Source organism: Nelumbo lutea, chromosome 8 (assembly GCF_056320005.1).
Source record: "Nelumbo lutea isolate HS-2025 chromosome 8, American lotus-T2T, whole genome shotgun sequence".
Classification (NCBI taxonomy): Eukaryota; Viridiplantae; Streptophyta; class Magnoliopsida; order Proteales; family Nelumbonaceae; genus Nelumbo; species Nelumbo lutea.
This window is the reverse complement of record NC_142691.1, coordinates 11,340,887-11,359,415: the sequence shown is the minus strand read 5'-3', so window position 1 is coordinate 11,359,415 and position 18,529 is coordinate 11,340,887. Positions and strand designations below refer to the sequence as shown.

Genomic DNA, 18,529 nt, shown 5'->3' with positions numbered 1-18,529 from the left:
CAATTATTGTACTTTATTAAATGTCTTAGCAATTGTCATTAGATTTAGGTGAGGTTTAAGTAATATAGTATAAAAAATGATGAAATCAACATAAATAAAGTTCAATAAATGTGGAGTTTGGAATAAAAGAAGCACGTTAAAGCAGTTTCTTTGCTAAAGATAGAAAATATATATGAAATCAGAGAGAGTACATGGGTCACTAATGAGATTAGAGTCATTGGACTTTTTAATGGATCGGATTTGAAATTCACCCAATTTAATTCGATAACATAGTGGTCCCATTAATAATGGCAAAAAATGCCAAAAACCAATTCATTTTTTGATGCCCAAATCCAAATTTATCGAATTGGAACCAGCCTAGATCTTACAACTGGGAAACCATGGGCCTCCCTGACATTTAACCCGCTAAATTAGTCTGTTGAAATTTACTGCCAACAAAATACATTCCTAACACCCTACTCACATTATATGATACTACACATCTCATACACAACAGGTTTCAAGACCCATAACGGGTTTTAAGATGGGTCTCAATATAGGAATTTACATCGGCACCTCATAGAACATTCTGATCGTATATTAGAAACATTTATCACCGACAATTATAGACTTGGACACAAAATTAACTCGGCCCAATACATAATAGATTAGTTGGACCTTTATTTCATATGGGCTATGTTAACAAACCTGATCAAAGCTGTTGAGCCTCTATATGGGCCATGAGGCCCATGATCACACGAAGAGAGACAGAGAGGTGGCACAATGCAATCTGGATTTTTACCCCATAAATGACGATATGTAAATAGGGACATATTGTTAATGTACAGCTATAGTGTCATGTGGCTTGGTGTGGATAGCACATAGGAAATTCGAGATCCGTGCAATGATGCTATTTTTCTATCCATGGTATATAGTAAAGAGGCCAGATCTGTTCTTCACATATGGCGCCTCACAATGATCCTATGGACACATCCCATTGTGCATTGGCAACATTTTTCATAATTATGTGTTATTATTTAGGGAAAATGACTTTAATTCATGTCAAAATTCTTAGCCCCACCATATAATTGGGGTAGGTGTGAATTTGTAATTGATGCCAATAGACAAGTGGGTATTGATATTTAGGGTAGGGGTGTTTAATATTTTGAATTGTTGTAGGCATGGTTTTTAAAATCAATTCGGAGATTGAACCCGGTCAGGGCTCCAGTTACTGGTCCTGTTCTGAAAAAATAAAAAAATATAAAAAATAAAAAATAGTCAAAATGATCGAATGGTTAATCGCCCGAGTCAGCGATTTACTGACCAAAATCAACGATTTTTTGAAAAATCCCGATTTTGGAGAAGAACGGAACTGATCAGCTGATTGGTTCCCGGTTTTTCCGACTGTCCGGATCCAGTTTTGAAAACCATGGTTGTAAGTATATAACGGAATTCAGAATTATGAAGTGGGCTACAGTGTGATTTTCCGTATTGTTTACGTGAGATATTCCCTGCACAGTCACACAAGGCGCCTTACAACGGCCTCACGCATCCCATTAAAAGCTGTACTGTTTTGGTAGAAAACCCCGACTAGCCTGCACGATGCCATTAGAAGCATTCCGTGAACCGCTGGCGTATCGGGTTATCGGGCTCGGGCTGGCACTTATAACGGGCACGTAGGAAAAATAGAAATTAAATTCCGAAACTAACCCTATAGAAAATAGTTATGGTCAAAGATGATTAAATTCAAGCGGCGGCGGGAGAGTCGTCTGAAATTAGATTCGCGGCTTGATCATCATCTCTTTCACATCAGTCGTATCTGCTTCACAGTGATTTTGTTCGTGGAATAACGTGCAATCCTCTTTCTCCTCCCACTTCTATTCCAAGCTTGCTTTTTTCTTGCAACGTAAAGACCAGGCTGTTCATTTCCCGCGCATAGGAGTTTCATGTTTCGACATGGCCGAAAAGCGTGGGAGAGGGAGACCAGTGTCTCGTAAGATACTTGTAGAGGAAGGTTATGTTGAAAAGGTGACTGGTAAAAAGCCATCGGTGGTTTCTGTCTCACTTTCAGCCGAAGCACAACTAGCTCGGGTTCGGCTAAGGGAACGATGGGAGTTAGCTTCCGTTCTTAACTTCTTGCATGTAACATCTCTGCCTGTCTGTCTGTCTGTCTGTCTCTACCTCCCTCTTCTCCTTCTCACTGACGAATTTCATATTTTTTTTGGATGGCTTGATGATCTGTTTCATTACTTTGATGGCTGCTCTATCCTTATGCAGGTTTTTCAGCCTATTATTGGAAGCAAGTTGGAGATTTCTGCGGAAGAGATCGAGACGGCCCTTATTACGCCCAACAATGCTCTCGCTGAGCTCCACATTTCACTTTTAAAGGCATTATTTAGTTTTATTTTTTCCTCCCTTACTTCATCTTTGATTCTTATATCTGTGGTCGTGAATGTGTTTGTTCATCTATATTTTTATCAATATATTCAGTAAAATCTGTGTACTTATCTTAAAATCTCTCTCAAAGTTAGCGCAAGTCTAAATTTTGTTCCAACAAGTAGGCTTGTATTAACTGTGGAAGACATTTTAAGTGGGAGGTGATAGTTTGTTTGTTTATCCATGTATATGTCTTGATCAGTTATGTTTTATCAATATAATCAGTACAAACTGTACTGTGTGGTTTTCTTAACATTTCGTCTGAGTTCCTGCAAGACCAAAACTTTTCCCAACAAGTAGGCTTCCTTTAGCCCTGTATCCTGAACACTAGAATGAGTTTCATCAATGGCTGGCTAAACACATATTGTTTATTATTTTACCTTGCTATGATAGTATGTTGGAACTTGGATCTTTATGCCTTCTTTAGAAGATACAAATTTTCGTCTTTGTTGGATTCCTCCTTACCACTCCTACTGGTCTGGTTGGTTTCCCTTGCACATGGCTGAACCATCTCAGTTTAATATTGGCTCGTTACCTGTTAGTGCTACTCCTGTGTTGTGTGGATTCCTTTCTTTCTAATTGTTCCTCAGGGTCTTATCTTAATCACACTTATTAACACCAAACAGGCATTATCTTATTAATTTTACGTTTTTTTTTGACAAGTGGCTGAAAAAATTGATTATAAAAGCAAGAATGGAGGTAAAAGCGTTAAGCTGCTTGTGTGGAAAACAAAACCATAATCAAAATGTTAAAAGTGGTGCTGAGGTGATACAACAAAACCATAATCAGAACATCCAAAACATAATCATGACTAACTACCCCAAGGAAGTGAGGAACTGAACCCCATTACAACTCTTCCATGGACGAATAGCCAAATAGAGCTGTGATTGGATTGATTGAATTTGGATAAGGGTATATCCAAATATGATTTGATATGAATCTGTGAAATCCAAATTTGATCTCAACCCAATTAGATATTTGGATACATGGTTTGATTCAAAGCTCAATAAATCTGTATACAGGTAGCATACTTATACAAAGGTATATATAAAACAAGAAAATATACATTATAAATAGAGAAATAAGTTGTGTAAATCTTATTCATAAAAGAAAGGGTTTGTTTAAATCCCAAACCTCACTTAATCCTAATGAATTTTAAATTAAAAGTTTAAAAAGAGTCTTTTATACATGCTTACTTATAATAGGATTGGATTGGATTCTAGTAATATGTTAATATCATCTGATCAATAAAATATTATATTTTATAATACAATCCGATCTTATTATGACTAAAATAGATACCTGAATCTGATACATCGAATGCGAATTTTAGTTCAATTCATTTGCAGCCTATCCACAAAGCATTCACCACTCCTTTTTTTTGTGACCTTCATTCCTTTTAGCTTTATAATCTTCAAATTGCATTATATCACTCTTTCATGGAATCTTGTTGGCTTTGTTGAAATGGTGGAATAATCTTGTTCTTTTCATCATAATTTCCTCATTAAGGCTAGTGATTTTAAGATGGAGAGCACGTTAGTCAACATCATCATCTAGGTAATTGCTTAATGTGCTCTCCATCTTAAAATCACACTGGACCAATCTCATAGAAATTCCACTCGGTATTATTAGTATGCATCATTGTTACACCCTAAAGTAGTTCTGCATTTATCCACCCAATTCCAATTGTATGGATAAAAGGTCTAACTTTTCTTATGGGTTAAGCTGAAATGATGGAGATGGTATGCTAATGAAGAACCTACATTAGTTCTGAATATTGTTAACTATATTTATTTGATGATTATCTGTTTTATAATAATACTGACTCCTCTGTATTACTTTTCTGATGAATGACTGAATTGAGTCCAGATCTGCTTTCCCCAAAACGCTATCCACATGATGCTACAGATGCACATCTAATGTACGACCCCATGAATGACAACATAACAATGTTTGAGATTTTTGGTTGTAGTGTCTTGTGGGTAGCATGTTAGTAGCAGATCCAGTCTTGACAGAATTGCTTTTATTCTTGGCCATTTCTTTGAATGACATAATCTGGATGATAACCAGGGAATACCACCGGTTAGCAAAAACTTGACTGATTCTGACATGTGGGTGACCGTACTTTGTAAGAAGCTTGCCATCTGGTGGCCATGGGTAGGTTATTCTAAAACCTTAATGCTATACCATTTACCATGCATACTTTCTCTTCCCTCTTTTTAAGTAGGGGCATTTGAAAACCTAATAATGCTGTTATACTTTAGGTAGCTGACGGGGAGATTCCACTCACTCCTGCCCATGGGTATGGATAGAGAACTTATCTTTTATTTATTTATTTATTTATTAAGTCCTTTTAATCCACTTGTCACTTTAGGCTGCAATTTAGAGTCAGACTGGCATTCTGGTGCTTTATATTGTACAGAGAAGAGATATCTAGATACAAAGAGATCGACCCAACAAATCGGTTACTAATCCTAAAAGCACTTTGTGAAATCCGTGCTTTTGTAAGTTAACTATACTTAAAGCACTCTTCCTTTGATAGAAGATCCTGTATATTCTCTTGTGTTTTCAGCATATCCTTTGTCTATTACATAAAATAATTAAAGTTGATGCTTGTTGTTTTTCTTAGGTTAAAAGGCCATAGTGTTTCTTTATTGCTATTGCTAGTTAACCCTTTTATTTATTTGCAGCAAGTTGATATGCTATCTTATATTAATGATGCGGTAAAAGATGGAACCGAGCTTTCAACTTTCCGTAAAGATAAAATTGGAGGAGATGGAAATGGAACTACTTACTGGTAATATTGAGTGTCTTTTGGCTGATTTTGGATCATAGCAGCATACTCAATGGTGATTATTCCTTGTTATTTGTTAGGTATGATGGGGATTCAGTTATTGGTCATAGGTTATACAAGGAAGTAAGAAGAGTTGAATTTAAGCCGAGCTTGAATGGGAAGAGACAGTTAACACAGCCAACAATAACTTTTCAATGGGAAACACTTGCAACCAATCTTGAGGAATTTCGTGACTTATCAGTAAGGCCATATTGTTTATATATACATATATCCAGGAATGCCATATTATTTAAATGTGCATATATCAAGGAAGATTTGTTCACTTTTTTGTACTCTGGTATTGGCAGGATAAGCTCTGTTCTCCCAAAAGCATGGTGGAAGCTGCAGTTGGCGATATTGTCCGAAATGAAATAATACCTGCACTTGAGGCACTTAAAAAGGTTATTTTTTAGCATGCTTGCTGCAAAGTATGAATTTTTTGTTGTGATGTCATGAGAAGTGGAACTTAATTTGATTATCACAAGTTGTTGTATTTGTTGTATTTACATTTTGTCTTGCAACAGAAGAAAGAAAGAGCACTGAAACGACAACAAAGACAGGCAATGCTTCTGAATGGTTTTCTAGATTCTTGTGGGATAGGGCATAGTCATTCGCTTCGTGATCGTAAGCCTGTTAGTTATACGTATGGTATGATCCTTTTTTTTTCCTCCCAATACTTTCCATTGTCTGTTTATTTTCCTCAGATAAGTAAGAGGATATCCTCAGCTGCTTGCTGCAAGTAACTGGTCCAATTCTGCAAGATATTCCATGGACCAGCCCAAGTTCCATAACTGACTGATGCAATGCAATTAGGCATTATCCATGTGTTTGCAGGCCTTGCCAAAACCTTTTTTTTGGGTGCAAGCTGCTTTCAGACTTGAACCCACATTCTAATGCCTGCCATCCCAAGTTTTTACTATTATAGAAGTGGCATTATGTCTATGAAACATGTATAAGAGCATTTCTGATATGATCAGCTTTGAGTATCTTTATTCCACAAATTTCCACCAGAATGAAGGGACTTGCTTTTGAAAATTGGAGGTGAAGTGAGACACACTTCTCTCTATGCAAGTGATGTTATTTGATTTCGACCTTTGGTTGGCTAGTCTTTGTTTATGTTGAACTCCACTTATATCATTCTTTCTACTTTTTGTTTCTGTGGAAAATCACCACTGAAGTGCATCTCCTCCAATTCTCTTTTGGGTGGTTATGCTGCAGCACCATTTGTCATTACTATTTCAAAACTTTTTTAATGTGTTGCAGTGAAGTACCTATACAGAAAAAGGAAATGATCTAGTGAAGCAATTTAAGTGGTAAGGCTTGGAATCATGGACATTTACACATAATTATATGTTTGATGGTTAAAAACCTTCTGAAGATTGAATATTCTACAAATAAGGGAGGAGGTTTGTTATGACAAACATAAGGGTTGGGAGTAGTGTGAAATAAAAATAGAAAACCAAGGAATGAGAAAGAACAAACATACACAATATATTGGTAGTGAACCTACATCCATTGGAGAAGATAGTTTGAAAGAGTTTCCACCATCAAAACGTGTGAAGTATAATATAAATCTATGAGCTAATACTAATAGTTGTGTAGACAACGCTTAATTGATTGGAAAAGCTAGTATTTAACCTAGGAAAATTCCAGAATAGGTTTTTGACCCAATTTGGAATTGATTTTAAGTTTACAAGGATAAAATACCCATATTTGGCTCCAGGGACATGATTGTAGCAGTTGGTTTTCTAGTTTTCATTCTTTGGAAGGTGTTTCAATGTTAGGTAGAATTTGAGATGCAAGTGGCCTCATTTATGGCTCTTTTTATATTACCAAACAGTTCGAATGAATAATACTTGAATCAGTATGATGTGCTTGTGCGGATCAATATGGGAAGATGAAAGAAGCTTTAGTTCTGTTTGTGTGCAACTCACAGCAGGGAAGTCATCACTAACTAGTTGGTGCATCATTAGGTTGATGTGAGCACAAACAAGTGAAAACTGGAATATTCTTAACTTTAATCTATCTTTATACTTTTAGATGGTAGGCGTATTCTTTTGGTTCTTGATAGAGCACAAGGGCAGGAAAGGGTTCCTGTATCCAACCCCAAATAGTTGAGATTAAGACTGAATTGAATAGTTCAGGAGTATTTTTGTTATTTTACATGCTGTTGGTGAGGTTTGACTTAATATTTTGATTTGGCAGTATTGTTACACTTATAATTTCAATATTTAGTTTTGTAATTTCTGTTTTCCTTGGTTCTAGTAGGATTGGTCACCCTATGGTGTCTTATATATGTACCATGCAAAAGCATGGCTATTGATATTTTCAGTGAAATTTTGCTTATTGTTGCTGTACTAAGTGATTCCTGTTAGCCTTAAAGTGATTTTATGCTTCATGTTTACTCTCTCTCTCTCTCTCTCTCCAATCTATCTAGTTATGCAAATAACTGTTACATCCATCAACAACCCACATTTTTTTCATAAAAAAAAAGTTCACTCAAGATCTCTAAAGAATTTAAAATGATCCAGGTACACTTTTCTTTTGTTTATATCAAATATCAGAATTTTATGTTCCAAAAGCTTTTGTCCTTTTATGCCCAAACTATCTCTATTTGTCCTTGTTTCTTGTTGCCTCTCATAAGTTTTTGATCCTACCAATTTTCATCCCAAAGCTCCATTTAAGCTTTGGTTTGTGGAATTCTGGTAGATGTAGGTCTTTCATAAAAATTATTTTTCCCATCATTTTTTTTATTGTGGAAAACATGCTTAGAATGCCTTTGAATTAAATTACCCTGCATGACAATTTGTCCTAAACATCTCTATAAAGTTTCAATATAAAATTCCATCCCTACACTTTGTTTTGTTTTTTTGTTTTTTTATTTTTCTATGGTTCCACAACAATTGTAGTTGCAGGGGTTTGAACCAAAACCTTTCTGTAAGAGGTTTAATCCTTCGTAACTCATCATTACCCTTCTAATTCATTCTTAGACTTTTTGGTCCTACATCAATTTGGTATTGGAGCTGGTGGTCCGACATTGTTTTGTATCAAATTAGCTGGTCCTACATCACAAGTGAGCTACCTAATGCTGAACCTCTAAATGATAATCAATTTTAGTGGCTAAAAAGATTTATATATGCTGGAAATAGACCAGAAGGCCTTTAACTTGCGTAATTTTGACATTTCTTAAACATAACTAGCATAGGGAGATTAGCATGACAATTATAGAACAGAATACAAGGGAAAATAGGTCTAAGTTGTGTTGTTTATTATGGGCTGTAGAAACTAAGGCTCTGTTTGGTTTGCGGGATGAGGATGAGAAATAGGGAATATTCCAAAAAAATTCATTTTTCTCTTATTTGTTTTGAGGGAAAGAGGGGGATGGGATGAGAAAAAGGTGGGATGCGGGATCCCAAAATTGTGTTATTGGGGTTGCACCCAAACAGTGCGACCCCAGTGGGAAAACTTGAGAAAATCATTCGCTTGAGGAAGGGGATGTGCCTTATTTTTTGATTAATAAGGAAGGGGATGTACCTTCTTCTTCTTCAACACAGGAGTAAGGTGATGAGCCGGTGATGAAGAGTCTCCTTACCATGGACCAGTGGCGACGGCGAACAGACCCCCTTCCTTTCGACAGCGGCGACAACAGCGACCAGCGACGACGGCAATGAACCAGATACTGATCATTGCCTTCCCTGTTCGAACAGAGGAGGCGGCCGTGGCACAATCCTTCACCATTTTCTTCACCAGTGCGGTGGCAAGAGAACCAGGTCGTGGCGATCTGCTTCTTTCTCTGATCGCCGTTTTCTTCACCCCTTTGAATTTCCCTCTTTCTTTAATCCTGCTTTCTCCGCACTCCCATCTCTCTTGGTACTTTTCCTACTATTTTCCCATATAAACCAACCAATGAAAAGATAAATTTTACACTATCCCATCTTTTCCCATTCCACCCAAATCTTCCCACAAACCAAACGGAGCCTAAATGACAAACATTATAATGAGTAAAGAGAATGTAACCCATAGTATACATTTTGCACCTACTGGGTGCACACTGACTCCTACTCGTTTTAACTTTTAGCACAGTTGATGATAACATTTTGTCAAAAAATAAAACACGGTTAATAATAATGAATAGTTGTACCTGTTTTCAAAACAAGAATATAGTGCTAAAAGGAGAAATAAGAGAGAGAGGGGGGGGGGGATGATTTGGCAATGCAAATCTGGTTTTCTTTCTAATTTTCCTGTTGCTTTTCGGAAGAAAGTTTTTTGTTTATATGTTTTCCATTTTAAATTGGTTGCTCTACAGATGAGTATGACCAATCTATTCACGAAGCTATACAACCGACAATGTGAGTGATTTCCTAACTACTTGCCTTCAACTTTCCTCGCTACTGTTTTTTTCATTGGGGGAGTTTAGTTTTTGTGAGGCACAATATTTTGGTGCCTTATCTTTATTAAATTTCCGTCTCAAATGTGAAATAGGATCAAGAAGAGAACTCAGGAGCAAAAGCTTGGCAGAAAATATAACAAGAGCAAAGGCAGAAGCGGTATTTCTTCTTCTGAGAGTTTACACCAAGATGCTTACTTAGACTACTCTGTCCAAAGAAGTGGTCCTATGAAAAGCAACGATAGTGATGTTAAGTCTGCAGGAACTAATGTTGATGATAAATATGGTGGTGATTATGACAGCAAGACTGCTTCTGGTGCTGATGTTGACTCTGACGGAAGCTCCCACGGAAAGCAAAATAACAATATTACCCACAGGAACCGCATCAGGAAGCATTCCGAGAGATGGAATGGCCTCTCTGCTGAAGAGGTTGTGGGGCTGCGTCGGAGCAAGAGGAAAGCAGGCAACACTACTGATCTTAACTTAGAGACTCAGAGCAATCTAGATCCTATAAATCGGCTGGGTCAGTTGTCCTTCCGTAACACTGCCCTAGAACCTCTCATAATTTCTGATTCTGAAGGTGAAAACTTTTGAGGGAATTTGAGCAAATGAAATGAAGGGTATTGAGAACAATTGATGATGATGATTATTGAGGAAATGTTAATGATAGAAATGATACTTCGAACATATGTATACACATTTGGCATCCTTTTGGTTTTACTTGATTTTGTACTATAGGCTGTGTTTTGTTGCAATGCAAATAATTTTGCATTTGAGTGTAAATTCTGATTTATTTTTGTTTCAAAATTTATTTGATTGTATTACAAATGAAGTAAATTAAGATATGAAACAGAATAAATTAAACCAAACGCAGCCATAACAAAGCTAAATCTAACTTATGTATATAAAAAAAAAAAAAAAAACAAAGCTAAATCTATTGGTTTCATGGAAGGCAGATATTTTGTTATTGTCTTGTGGTTCCCCAAGGACTAACGGGGTGTTTTCCTAGTGTGAATTGTTTTTTCTTGTTTCTAAGTTGCGGAAAAACACAGACTTGCTTTTGTTCTTTTGAATAGAAATCGCATATTGGGATGGTGTTTCTTTAAACTGCCTAGGAAAAGAATGACTCCAGGATTGTTGTGTCCACCAAAAGGATCATAACACGAAGAAAGGTGCAAGTAGATAGATTTGTTCATGGGTTGGGTTTTGTCTATTTATCAATATAATACATTCAGGCTTGAACCTGACCTGATTTGACCATCGGGCTTAGGTCTTGAGTTCAAACCCGATCCTCGTATAATGTTTGAAGCTAGGGCCCGAGCTTGAGCCTCGTTAAAATTTTGAAAACAAAAAAAAAATATTTTTTATTCAATAAAAAATTATTTATATTAAAAACCTTTAAAACTCAAAAATAATAAACATTCCACTATTACTTGAAAAAAAGAAGAAGAGAAGAATAACAAAGAAAAAGTATTGTATATATATTTTTTATTAAATAAAATATATATTTTTATGATTTAATATATAGTATCATTTCTGGCTTAGGTTGGGGTTGGGCTTTTTTGAAAAAGCCTGAGCCCAACCCCCCCCCAAAAAAAAGTCGGGCCCAATACTTTTGGCCTAGGGTGTAAATGGGTGGGTTGGGTAGTGATGGAGCGCGATCCGGCTGGTCTTAGCTGTCCGCTGCCTTGCTTTCGAACGAGGTAGCATGGATCCTGAAACGGGAGAGATGGGAAAGCTCCGGGGGGAATCCGGTGTAGAGGCTCCGAAGCTCAAGTTAGAATCTTTTCAAAAGCAAGGTAATACCAGATAGCGCAAAGTTTTTGCATACCTCTCTTATCGAGGGGCAGGGGGCTCTTATAGTCGCTTCGCGTACTCGTCCCGAGGCCCTTGTCAGATCGGGTATGATTACTCTGGCGCTTGTCAACTCGGCTGTCGTCCCTTCTGCTGAGATAGAATCGTCACTGCCTAACCGTCTAACTGGAGATGGCGGCGTCAGTGGCGATGGCAGGTGGCCGTTTAGAGTGCTGCTGCCAAAACGTCAGATCCCAAGTCAGTCAGGCGTGGCGCCCTCGGGCACGAAATTCCCTGGTGTCAGGCATGGTACGACTTGTTTGGCTTTGGTGCCTAGAAGATGATGCGAAGTGCTGAGCGAGGTGGTCTTGAGCTCGGAGGTATCCTGAATTGTAACAAGGTGGGTCAGTTCGGCGAAGTGTGTCCCGAGCTGTTACAAGGTGGCAGTTCGGCGAAGTCTACCCCGAGCTGTAACAAGGTGGTAGTTCGGCGAAGTCTATCCCGAGCTGTTACAAGGCGGTCAGTTCGGCGAAGTCTACCCCGAGCTGTTACAAGTTGGCAGTTCGACGAAGTCTACCCCGAGCTGTTACAAGATGGTAGTTCGGCGAAGTCTATCCCGAGCTGTTACAAGGCGCAGTTGGGCGAAGTCTACCCCGAACTGTTACAAGGTGGGTTAGTTCGGCGGAGTGTGCCCTTGTTGCTGCCTAGGCTTGACCCCTTTTACCGAGCTGTCGTTTCTGCCACGTGTCTCATAATAAAGAGGTCGGGCCAAATTTTCCTTTATCAATTGCCCCCCACTCCTTGCTCCGAGGGCCTTGCCATGGTGCGGGGAGTTTTCACGAGGTGGTTGTAGATTTGTCCCATCCTTCAAACCTTCACTGTACGAGACGCTTTTGCTAGGGTTTTTTCGGTTTTCGAGAAGGCTGGAAACGTGCCTTACTCAAAAACGCTGGTGGTTGTGACCGTGCGTTTTAAATTTCAAACCAACTCGCGCCGCTGGGATGTGACAGCGGGTCATTTCAAAAAGGCACGCCACTGCTGTACGTACGCCGTCGACTGTCAGGGAGACGTGCGGCGCGTCAGATTCGAAGAGACGCGTGTCAAAGCGACGTCGATTTCAAAAAGACATGCTGACGTTTCGCTTTTTTTGGACAGACGTGCGCCAATCACGTCTCGACTTTAAGGGTTGCGCGGTTGGTAAGAACGTGGGCCGTCGGATCGTCTTCAGTCTGCACGGTCGAATCTTGGTTACTGTAGCTATAAATAGTGGGGGACCCCGGTTGGTTTGTCACTTCTGCGGTTGTCTATCGAGTTCGCGTCCAACCTTCCAATTCGCGTCTCTCTTCCAGTTCGCGTCAAAGCTGGTTATACAGTATTCACGATTCTTTAGCTTGTTCTTCAAACTTTCCGGTGAGTACTTTCTTGAACCTATCTTTTCCCCAATGTCTAGCTTTGATAGCTCAGACGATTCTTCGAGTAGGGCCGACGTAGGTTCCACCAACCGAGCCGTGTCCCCAGACTGCCTCAGTGACCCCGAGGTGGAGCTTGAAGACTATGAACTAGTGGGCCGAGTTGTTTCGGGCAGTTTGGCCTCTACCTCCCGCCGAGGTCGGATGCTAGACAGGTTTGGTCCTTCGACCATGACGCCTAAGGGGCTTCAATCCAAACTTCAGTCCTACAATCTTCCTGGGGGGTACACATATTTCATTCATTCGGGTAGCTTTCCTTGGGAACACGGTCCCGACGAGATCGTGATTTTTCGAGAGCAGCTCGCCGCAGGGTTGCGACTTCCTTTCCAACCCCTCATCGTCGAAGTCATAAACCACTTCGGTGTCACCATTGGCCAGCTTCATCCGAACTCTATTCGGAACCTGGTGGGGACGATTTCCCTTTTTTGCGAGCAGAATTTCCCCTTGGATTTAGAGATATTCTCCTCTATCTTGATGCTCAAGAGACAGGCGGGTCCTCTTCCTGGGGGGAGACGGGCGTATTACCTTACTCCTCGTCGGGGTTTTAAGCTTCTGCACGATCTCCCTAACAAGGTCCCGGCGTGGAAGCGGGACTATTTCGGCGTGCGAAGTGCACAAGGATGGCCCTTTCAGACCGGGTGGGGTGAGGCCGCTCCCGACTCGGGCGTAACTCTTGATAAAGAGACAGTGAAGGGTCTCCGGCAGTGGGCATGGCAAGGCTTAAAGTGCCACCACTACTTAACGGAGGCTAAGCTTTTTGCAGCCGGCCTGAGTTCGGGTAGGTTTCTGGCTATGCGGTTTCTTGCTTGCTCTGTTCCTTCATTTTTTCTGATGTCGAACTCGTTCTGCAGGTGTGATGGATGCGGAGACAACTCGCGGCGGGCGTTTGTTCCAAGGTATGAAGAGGAGGAAGCGGGTCGCCAAGTGAACTCGTACCGAGCTGCCCCTGGATGAGGAGCCCCAAGCCCCAGACCATACGACAGAGGATCTGCCCAGGGAGCCCGAAGTGATTCCACCGGTGCACGAGACTGCCGGGGCGCCTTTCGCTGAAACCACTCATACGGGCGCTCCTGCGTACTCAAGTGCTCCTCACTCCGGGTCTGCTCATACGCGGGCTGGGCCCATAGGCTCGGGAGCTCAAGGGGAGTTTAGGAGCGTGTTGATGCCGAACTACGCTCTTCAAAAGAGTAGGGATGCTACTTTCCCCGAGGAGGTCGCGGCGTGGACCGATCTTCCCTTGAATCAGGTCGCTTGCCACGCCATAACACATGCCATGGTGGTAAGTGAGATTCCGTCTTCCTTTTTTATTCTGTTGCTTCTGCTGTTATTTGCTCACTTGTTTCTTTTGGTAGGTGAATTCTTCAATTCATGCCTTGGCTGCCCAAGTGGAGAGGAGCTCACGACAGGCGCGAGCTGCTGAGGCTGTTGCTCATGCGGCTGAAGAAGCCTTCCGTGCTGCAGAGGCAAATACCCGGGCTGCTGAGGCGGCTGCTTACGCTGCTGAAAAGGCTGCTCGCGTCGCGATGGCCAGACAGGCGAGGTCTCAGCGTGACGCCGAGGCCATGGGGGTAGTTGTCAAGCACATGGCGGACTTGAAGTTGGATTTGCAGCATCAAGTCGAGTATCTTCAGGAGGACATTAGGGAGAGAACACAAATTTTCTCCCAAGGCATTGAAGATGCCAAAAAGAAGGCAGTTGAAGACTATATTGCCTCCCCGCGTTTTGACGATCTGATGGTGGATTCTTACAGGAGGGGGTTCAAGTTGAGCCGGTGGATGATCCGGAATACATACCCCGACCTCGATGTAAGTGCCATAACCACTTCGCGCATAACTCAGGAGATGGCCAATGCTGCCGATGGCGAGCCGGACTCTGAAGGAGAGGTAGGGCCTTCGGGTGTTGTTGAAGTGCCTTCCGATGGCGAAGAAGTAGCTCTGGGCATGTAAATTTTTTTTTTTCCAATGTATTGTTTCTTGCAATGGAGTCTTTTTCCCCTTGCACATCTTCCCCGAGCTGTTTCTTTGCCGGGTTTTTAGATTTCCGTGGTCTTTTATGCCGCGAACTGATTTTTTGCCGAGCTGATAATGTGCTGAAGTTCCTCGGCTTGCCTTGTGGCACGGCCTGACTTCGTCCACTTCGCTAGGTGGTTTATAGGTAGTATCGCCTCAAGTTCACGATGTTCCACGTTCGGGGTACTCGTTTGCCTTCCAAGGTTTCGAGTTCATATGCGCCCTCGAGCGCTGTTTTTACTTTATAGGGACCTTCCCAATTAGGTCCAAGCTTGCCGACGCTGGGTTCGGGCACCATAATTTTCTGGAGGACTAGGTCGCCGACTCGGAAGCTTCGTCGCTTTACTCTGCTATTGTAGTAGCGGGCTACCTGCTGCTGGTATGCCGCTGTTCGGATGTGGGCGAGGTCCCTTACCTCGTCCAGTAGGTCGAGGTTGGTGCGTAACTCGTCTCCGTTTGTCCGATCGTCGTATGTTTTTAATCGCAACGTTGGTATTTCAATTTCCGCCGGGATCACCGCTTCAGTGCCGTAGGTGCGGTTGAAGGGGGTTTCTCCCGTGGCTACTTTTTCGGTCGTTCGGTGAGCCCATAAGACACTTGGTAGCTCTTCGGCCCACAATCCCTTAGCTCGATACATACGTGCTTTCAATCCGCGCAGGATGGCTCTGTTCATTACTTCCGTCTGACCGTTTGCCTGTGGGTGCGCGACTGACGTGAAATTTTGCCGAATCCCAATGTCCTGGCACCACTCTTGGAACTTGATATCCTCGAACTGTTTGCCGTTGTCGGAAATTAGAATCCGAGGTAATCCGAAGCGACATACTATGTTCTTCCAAAAGAAGTTCTGTATGTTTCGGGCCGTAACAGTTGCCAGAGGTTCGGCTTCTATCCACTTCGTAAAATAATCTACCGCAACAACTAAGAATTTTCGCCCGCCTGCTGCTGGTGGGAATGGCCCGAGGAGGTCGATGCCCCATTGTCAGATCGGGTATGATTACTCTGGCGCTTGTCAACTCGGCTGTCGTCCCTTCTGCTGAGACAGAACCGTCACTGCCTAACCGTCTAACTGGAGATGGCGGCGTCAGTGGCGGTGGCAGGTGGCCGTTTAGAGTGCTGCTGCCAAAACGTCAGATCCCAAGTCAGTCAGGCGTGGCGCCCTCGGGCACGAAATTCCCTGGTGCCAGGCATGGTACGACTTGTTTGGCTTTGGTGCCTAGAAGATGATGCGAAGTGCTGAGCGAGGTGGTCTTGAGCTCGGAGGTATCCTGAACTGTAACAAGGTGGGTCAGTTTGGTGAAGTGTGTCCCTAGCTGTTACAAGGTGGCAGTTCGGCGAAGTCTACCCCGAGCTGTTACAAGGTGGTAGTTGGCGAAGTCTATCCCGAGCTGTTACAAGGCGGTCAGTTCGGCGAAGTCTACCCCGAGCTGTTACAAGGTGGCAGTTCGGCGAAGTCTACCCCGAGCTGTTACAAGGTGGCAGTTCGGCGAAGTCTACCCCGAGCTGTTACAAGATGGTAGTTCGGCAAAGTCTATCCCGAGCTGTTACAAGGCGCAGTTGGGCGAAGTCTACCCCGAGCTGTTACATGGTGGGTTAGTTCGGCGGAGTGTGCCCTTGTTGCCGCCTAGGCTTGACCCCTTTTGCTGAGCTGTCGTTTCTGCCACGTGTCTCATAATAAAGAGGTCGGGCCAAATTTTCCTTTATCAGGTAGGATTGAATACCAATCCACCCATATTGACCCACTAACCCACCATGACCAATCATCAATCCTTGTTAAAAGGTCATAACCCACCCTAACCCCAACACACCCATATTGACCCACTTGGCCCATCTATATTGACCTTTAACCATTATCACCCATACTAACCCATCTACCCTTACTTATAAATACAAAAATGGGTTGGGATGACCCGTATATGCAAAATAATAAATTTTGAGAGAATAATCTCTTTCAAGACTGTCCCGTAACAAAAACGAGTTAGGTCAACCCATATGCCCGAAAATGCAAAAGTTGTAGATAAATGCAGAAAATTGGATAAATATGGCAAAAAAAACAAAAAAAAAATTATAGATAATACAAAAAGTACCAAAAATTACAAAAAATACTAAAATTTCAGATTTTTTGCAAAAAATATGCAAAAAAAACTATAAACTTGTAGGAACTGCATGGAAAACACAAAAAAAAGCACAAAAATTTGTAGAAAATGCAAAAAACAAAATACAAAACAATGCAAAAAATACAAAAAAAAATGCATAACTTTTATAGTGCTTTTGTAAAAGTACTTATACAAAAGTACTTCTATAAAAGTGCTTTCGTAAAAGTACTTTCACATGCTTTTCTGCTTTCATAAGAGTGCTTTTATAAAAGTACTTTTTGTAAAACATAAAAAAAATGTGTAACTTTTATAAAAGTGCTCACATAAGTATTTTTATAAAAGTACTTCCACATAAGTACTTTCATAAAAGTACTTTCATAGAAGCACTTTTATAAAAGTATTTTTACGCTTTTATAAAAGTACTTCTGTAAATGTACTTTTATAAAAGTGCTTTTATGCTTTCATAAAAATGTTTCTGTAAAAGTACTTTATAAAAGCATTTTCATGTAAAAGTTCATTTGTAAAAGTGCTTTCATGTAAAAGTACTTTTATAAAAGTGTTTTTATGCTTTCATAAAAGTACTTTTGTAAAAGCATTTCCATGCAAAAATATTTTTATAAAAGTGCTTGCATAAAAGTCATTTTCATAAAATTAGTTTATAAAATTGCATGTGAACACAAAAGTTAATAAAATCTACTTTATTTCACTTTTATTTTCAAAATGAAATGTGGCATAGTAGTTTGGAAGTATAATGAGATGGCATATTAGGAGGCTTGAGTTCAAATCACTACAACTTCTACTTTTTGAGATTTGGCGAATACAGATAAAATTGACTGACCCAACCCATCTTAACCCTAATGGGTACCCTCGACCCAACCCACCCTAACCTTTTTCCACTAACCCTAATGGGTTACTCGATCCATATTGACCCACCAATAGATTGGGTGGGTATGGGTGAGTTCCAGGTGGGTGAATTGGGTTGGTCAAATGGGTTAGGTCAATATTGGTAGCCCTATCTAGGCTCAAACCCAATCCCGTGGACCTACAATTATGACCAAACACGACCTTTAACGGCCGGGTGATCAGACTACCCGGCCCTGGACAGGTGTAGAAGTAGATGGAAATGAGTGAATATTTGTTGTTGCTGTTGGAGGAAAGGACTTTTCAATACTTGGGGGGCTGGGGCTTTTTCGTTTGAGTACTAGGAGGCTTTTTCTTTTTGTGTAGAAAGCTCTAGATCTATTTTGTTGGTCACTTGTCGATTAAAATTAGCTTTATTTGGTAAAATGTATTCTGAGTGGGTCATGTACATTTCATCACTAGATGCCAATCGATAGTTTAGGCCTTTTCAATTATATGGAAGATACGTTCACTGTGGGGCTTGGGGGTGTTCAGTGTGGATGAGATCATGAGGTATCAATGTGGTGCCTTTTACATCGGGCATGTGATTTAATGCATTTCTTTACTGTTGGTGTGGATGCAATGCCAATATTTATTTTCTCAACAAAACATTATAGTCATTTATTGAA

The 18,529-nt window shown here is 40.9% G+C and overlaps 1 protein-coding gene across 2 annotated transcripts; it reads left to right on the top strand.

The window, feature by feature from the left end:
- Nucleotides 1–1,750: 1,750 nt before the first annotated feature.
- Nucleotides 1,751–10,418, top strand: LOC148842717 (DDT domain-containing protein DDR4-like). 2 transcript variants are annotated; one of them, XM_088957063.1, is made up of 12 exons: nt 1,751–2,121; nt 2,257–2,367; nt 4,486–4,576; nt 4,684–4,717; nt 4,838–4,919; nt 5,106–5,212; nt 5,290–5,449; nt 5,557–5,649; nt 5,773–5,896; nt 9,555–9,597; nt 9,731–9,795; nt 9,938–10,418. In XM_088957063.1, the coding sequence occupies exons 1-12, from the start codon at nt 1,936–1,938 to the stop codon at nt 10,120–10,122; spliced, it is 1,281 nt and encodes a 426-aa protein (XP_088813189.1). In that variant the 5' UTR covers nt 1,751–1,935; the 3' UTR covers nt 10,123–10,418. The 2 variants fall into 2 exon arrangements, with proteins under 2 accessions (XP_088813189.1, XP_088813188.1); XM_088957062.1 differs by having other exon boundaries at nt 9,731–10,418.
- Nucleotides 10,419–18,529: the final 8,111 nt, after the last annotated feature.

Excerpts from the sequence above, each read along its gene's own strand:
- LOC148842717 (XM_088957062.1), top strand. The coding sequence starts at position 1,936 with ATGGCCGAAAAGCGTGGGAGAGGGAGACCAGTGTCTCGTAAGATACTT. Across the intron at positions 5,650-5,772 it reads CACTTGAGGCACTTAAAAAG|AAGAAAGAAAGAGCACTGAA; the intron begins GTTATTTTTTAG and ends GTCTTGCAACAG. Across the intron at positions 5,897-9,554 it reads GCCTGTTAGTTATACGTATG|ATGAGTATGACCAATCTATT; the intron begins GTATGATCCTTT and ends GTTGCTCTACAG.